This window comes from Malus domestica, chromosome 17 (assembly GCF_042453785.1).
Source record: "Malus domestica chromosome 17, GDT2T_hap1".
NCBI lineage: Eukaryota > Viridiplantae > Streptophyta > Magnoliopsida > Rosales > Rosaceae > Malus > Malus domestica.
In genome coordinates, this window is record NC_091677.1 from 14679055 (window position 1) to 14685213 (window position 6159).

Below are 6159 nucleotides of genomic sequence, written 5' to 3' on the forward strand. Positions count from 1 at the left end.
AAGTCATTAAACGTTTATGCATCTCTGTGTTAAACTGAATGTTCTAACTCCGCCAACCCATCCTCCTCTCTCACCCTTCCATTCTCCTTTATACTCTCTAACTCCTCACTTGAAGAAATTCATGGGCGAGTACGACCAGACTACATGATCGTGATCGTCGGATCGCGTGCACAAAACACCCCACCTCTTGCATTTAAGAGAAAGTATTTCTTCAACACTATTTGCAACTAAATCTTGAAATCTTGATCAGAATTTTTCATATATTTTCAAGCGTACCATAAAAAGAATGTAACTACATGACTTTCCAGGGAAGAATGGCGAAGAAGGTTAAGAAAGGAAGGGGGCATACAAAAAGTGTAACAGATGTGTGGCTATCAACTGTAACGATAGAACGAGAAACAGAAAATTATACCAAACATATTCTTCAAGAGATTAATTTCTCAACGCTTGAATTTTTAGCAACTCTTGACTTTTTGGATCACAACGAAGACTGAAATGTTACATCAGTCGACGGTAACCACTCATCGCCTTGGATCAATGACGTTACCGTGAACTTGACCGCCTCGTTATCGGTAAGAGTAGGCCTGTAACCCGCCCACTTAACCCTTTGATCTACACCTGATCCAGGGCCACTGTTTTGGTACTCTGCATAGAATATGGTGTTGGGTGGGTCAACATTTGTAACCCATTCTTTCCAGCCCGATGGGTTCAAGAATGATCCAATCTCAGACTGCATGATGACTGTGGTGGAGTAATCCTTCCAAGGCCTGCCCAGATATGTTTGAGCTGTGAGATTACTGTCTAGCGCATAGAATCTGCAATTTTGGATTGAAATGCCGGTGTTCTGATTCGGGTCCTTTTTGCCTTGAGCTGTGATGGTGTTGAATTGGTTTTCCATAGGTTGCCTGGGCTGGATGTTGCAGTCCTGGAAAACTACAGCTGCATTGCCGAAAATGAAGTCTATGGTGCCGGTGATGTCACATTCCCGATAGAATTGTCGGTTGGAATGCGCATAGAGGGTATCCTGGAAGGCATCAAACGAGCATCTGTAGTACACAGAGAGGTCTGAACCAGAGCGGAGTGCCACTGCCTGGTGCTTTATTGCTCCTGCAGTGTTGATGAATCTCATATCTTTCACAATGAAGCCCTTTCCCGTGACAGCTGGCAATCCAAAATGTAATCACAGTAAGAATCCAAACAAAATAAGTTTACATGTAAGCCAGAAGGCTAAAACATAAAACAGTTTGAATCAAAACATGAATCCTCTATCACATCTCTCGGTCTGAAAACAAGAAATCCCAACACATTTTCTGAGAGAATGTGAAAGCAAGAACACAAGCAATCATCCTAATTGCTTGACAATTTTTAGGGGTACTTTCTATTATCTTAAAATGCGTACTTGCAAAGAAACCAATAAGGAGTTGTGTTTTCTTATGGCTGTGGTGCAGGCCAATGTGAACAATTGTTTGAAGAGTTAAATACATGACATGCACAAATGTTCATCAACACAACATAATTTCAGGCAATCAATGAGAAAAAGTCAGCTGATCCACCACATGATGTCATGCAGGATAGAGAGGCAACACTTGCATTTCAGGCCTGTGCAAAGTTGCTAACTTGCATAGCAAATTAAATATGCAACAAATGGGCCAACCACATGACCAACAAGCAACATATTTAATCATAAACCAGACAAGCACCTGGTGGTGGGCATCGACCGTCCTCCCACATCACCAAGATAGATATCCAGTCCAATTTAATTGTATTTAATCCAAGCTTTGAACTTTTCATAAAAAATAGGCTTAATTTTAGCTAAGCTCCTGAAACTCGATTTCAATCTCATTTTGCTCCCTCAAACTCAAAAGTCGCCACCTTAATCCATGAAACTCGATTTTTATCCTACTTTACTCCCTGAAACTCAAAAGTTACCACTTTACTTCCTGGAACTCGATTTTGATCCCACTATGCTTTCTGAAATTTAAAACTTGCCACTTTACTCCTTAAACTCAAAATTCGCTTTACAGAGGGCAAGGTGGGATCAAAATCGAGTTCCATGGAGTAAAGTGGCGACCTTTGAGTTTCATGGGGCAAAGTGAGATCGAAATCGAGTTATAGGGAGTGTAGCCAAAACTAAGCCTAAAAAAATATAAAAAAGAACAAACAATATCAACTGTTGAAAGAGTAGCACCAGACATCATAGTTAACATGAAGAAGCATAAACCATGTGACTGGTTCCTAATTTAGCCCTATCAATGTCGCAAATTTAGAAAGGCAAATGAGTCTCAATGTGTATGGTCTCCTTCCTAGCTCCAACCTCAACGTTTCACATTTCCCATTCCTCACATGGGGGAGAAGGACTTCTTAGAATGGATTCACCGCCACTGTGGTCCTCTAGAACAAGACCATGTATAGAGATCCAAGAAACCACGATGGCAGCGAATCCTTTCCATAGAATACTGGAATTTCCTTCACTTAAGCTAGCCATGTTAGAATGCCTTGATGCTTGGAGGACAGCCTTTTTTTTTTTTGAGAAGAAACAAACATTGGAGGACAGCCTATTAACCTAGCGTTTCTATATGCGGCCAGAGGCCCTTGATCAATTGAGCTAACTCACATTTGCGCCTAGTGTTTCAGATATAGAATCACACAACAAATACATCATCTATCTCACTAGGTGTTTCTCCTAAATCCTAACATTGATTGTTTAATCTCAAGACAAGAATGAAATTAATCAAACCAAAACAATGACAGAAGACAAATTAGGAAACTAATTAACACAAGATTAATTAAACTGAAGTGGTGGTGGTTTAAGAATTAGTACCAAATGTGGCGGTGGAGAAGGTGGGGGTGCCACCCGCAGAGCTCAAGTTGCCGGAAACAACCGTCTTCGTCTTCCCATCTCCGAACATCATCACATTCCACTTGCTCTTATCCATCAACACATTCTCATAATAAACCCCTTGCTTTACATGAATCACAATCCTGTTCTCGCTCTTCTTCGGCACCGCATCCACCGCCTCCTGAATCGTCTTAAAGTCTCCGGTCCCGTCCTTCGCCACCACTAACTGCGCCACCGTCGCATTGCGGTCCTGCAGCAGCCTCCTATCCCCCGGACTAACCCAACTGGGAAAACCCATCTCGGATCCTCCGACCCCGAGCAGCCTCCGGTGAACCGGAACGTTCAAATTCGTCAGCAGACTCAAAATTTTCGCCACAATCGCCAAACTATTGCTCGAAAATTCGGTTGAATTCTGCATCGCCGCCTTGAATTCCTGAACGAGGGTCGAATTGAGATCCATCAGAGAGTCCAAACAAGTCTCCTGATCTGTCAATGTGGTGCTCAGCCACGTCTTGATGTCGTTGATTTTGGCGGCGGACAGAAGCTTCTCACCCTGATTCACATCCATGGAGGTCAGCGAGTCGTTGAGCCGGTCGACCACGTCCTCAAACAAGCCCTCGCAGACGGCCAGAACTTTCTCCAGGCGAGTGTCGTTGACGATGTTCCGGCCGATTTTCGCCGGCAGACCGGGGAGCTTCGCGGCGGCGTGAATGGCGACCTGCAGAGAGAGCTTGAAAATCACTTCTGGGTCGGTGGTGTTCGAGGTCTCAAGTGCCGATATACTAGAGAAACACGAAGTCGGGTACTGGGTCACGTCACAAACAGCCTTCAGCGACGCCGCCGGGGTCAACTCAGTGCCGGGGGTCGAGTTGGGTGTAGAAGACGAGGTGTTGTTCCGCTTGTGTATCAATACTCCCGCGACAGCGCCGATGATCACCGCCAGCAGAACAACCGTGGAGACTGAGAGGATGATGAGACGCTTCCGGTTTTTGCGCTTGAACGACTGCTCTTCGAGCACGTCCACTTTGCCGTAACCCTTGAAGGACTTAATGGAGTCCATTTCTGAATCTCTGATACTCTTCTTCTCCGCTTTTCTGCTTTTGGCTTGCTGGGTTTGTATAATTTGCTTTGCCGGGTTTAGTTTTGACGTTTCGGGTGTGAAATGTGAAGGGAGGAGGGATTTAGCTGGCTCTTTTTATTTAATTTATTTAGGTTTGAGGACCCTCATGATATCATTTATGGCGTCCTTTCAGACTAAATTTGCAAAATATGTGATAGGTTACTAATAGAAAATAAACATATTAATTCACAGTTAAATAATAATTTAATCATGCATAACTACATCTATAATTTAAACAAATAGTTTCTCTAGCATTACTCGTAAAAATTGTATCGTCTTTCCTTTAAAAAAAAAATCCATTTTCCTACTAATAAACAATGATTTGCTTTAGTTACTTGGGGAAGATAGTATATCATGCTGACCAGCCATAATTAATTTTGACAGAGGAGTTGAAAATGTAGCATTGTAATAATTCAATACTTGTAGGGGTGGGTTCAAAAAATCGAAAACCGAAAAAAACCGAAAATCAAACTGAACCGAAGCCGAAAAAACCGAACCGAATTGAAAAAACCAAACCGAACCGAATTCTTTTGGTTTGGTTTGGTTTTAGTGATCTAGAAACCGAACTATACCGAACCAAACCGAATTAATTAAATTAATTTTTTATTTAATTATTTGTTTTGGGTATTATTTTCTAAACCCAATTTGTAAGTTAAAATGTGCTAAACCCAATGTGTTGTCAAACTTTAAGCTCAAAATATTTTTAAAATGCCTATAAAAACTCTAAACCCTAACCTATTATTTCTCCCCCATATAAGGTTCCGGAACCAAACCTCCTCTTGAAGTACCTACATCCATCTCCATAGCACTGTCTACTTCTGCCCCAGCTTTCTTTTCCAAATCTACTCTCATATAACATGTAACAGAATCCATAAACATTTATTTCGGGTATATTACTTGGGTAATTTGTGATGGAAAAGAATCCAACACACACTAAATAAATCCACCCACGCATTACGTTTACTAATCAAGTTGTCAACATGCAGTTACAAGCAAACAACCCTGATCTTTGAACAACATCATACAATTAAACTTTTCTAAGTCATTTGTACGATTTTTGTGTTGTGAGGTTGTTAGTTTGGACTTTGGAAGACTTGATTGATGATTTTAGTTCAACTTTAAATGTTTATTTTCATTGTCTTTGATTCTAGTTAGAATGCTTATGTTATGATTGTGTTGGATATGTTAAAATTTAAAATTTCAATGTTTTTCATTTTTTGAAAAAATAAAAAACAAAAAACCGAAACCGAACCAAATCGAAACCGAACCGAAAAAAAATCGAACCGAAAAAAAAAGAACCGAACCGAAATTTCGGTTTGGTTTCGGTTTTGGCAAAAAACCGAACCGATTTAAACCGAACCCACCCCTAAATACTTGTTTGTTTATTTGTAGTTAAACTCAATTGTTATTTGTTCTGTTGGACAGTAGTGCATCATTTGCTTTGCTTCCCATAAATAATAATAAAAATAACTTGGGGCCTTAGCCTTAGGGTGACAATTGCTATTGGAGAATTTAATTCTCTTGGGTCATCTCAAACCAAAGGTTGGCCATAGAGCTTGTTTTAGTCCTCTGGTCTTCCAAGAAATTAATATTTTATAAACAGTGCAATGTCATATTTCTTACCATCTCTAACCGAGGGTCAAAAGGCCATATGGCTTGTTTTAACTCTGTCACAAAAAACCATCTCCAACCAAGGGCTAAAGGGTCATAAAGTCAAACATAATTTATTATTTAAATTTTAAAACTACAACAAATGTAATATAATTAAATATTTAAAATAAATTGTGAAAGCACTTACTTACCCGTCCCCAAAAGTTACAGTCTTTATAATTTTTAAATGTGAAATTTTGAAAATGCCCTTCGAGGCAACTGCATTGACTTTTGTTGACCACCTTGTCGAGTTATGTAAGATTCATTTTCTTGGCGTACCCTTGTATAGACGTGTGGGCATAAACAAAATGCAATTTGGAGTTATAACGAATGAGATATTAACATTTAAAGTTGAGGGCATTTTAGTAAATTAATTAATATCAAGAAAGCTCCAGATTATTGAAGCCAAATCTAGAAAGCCACGTGTGTGGCTGAGATTGAAGGAAAGGAAAGATAGGCGGTGGAGATGAAGGATAAAGGAGACAAAGGAGGGGCGGGATGCCCAATGAGAAATAAGAGAAAGAGAGAGTGACCAATGGCGGAGAAAGGA

The 6159-nt window shown here is 40.3% G+C and overlaps 1 protein-coding gene across 1 annotated transcript; it reads right to left on the reverse strand.

Annotated features, from left to right (window-relative positions):
- Window positions 1–228: 228 nt before the first annotated feature.
- Window positions 229–4044, reverse strand: LOC114822562 (pectinesterase 3-like). The gene is made up of 2 exons (XM_029097123.2): window positions 2822–4044; window positions 229–1161 (listed from the first exon to the last, which is right to left on the reverse strand). The coding sequence occupies exons 1-2, from the start codon at window positions 3897–3899 to the stop codon at window positions 479–481; spliced, it is 1761 nt and encodes a 586-aa protein (XP_028952956.2). The 5' UTR covers window positions 3900–4044; the 3' UTR covers window positions 229–478.
- Between the last annotated feature and the right edge of the window lie 2115 nt (window positions 4045–6159).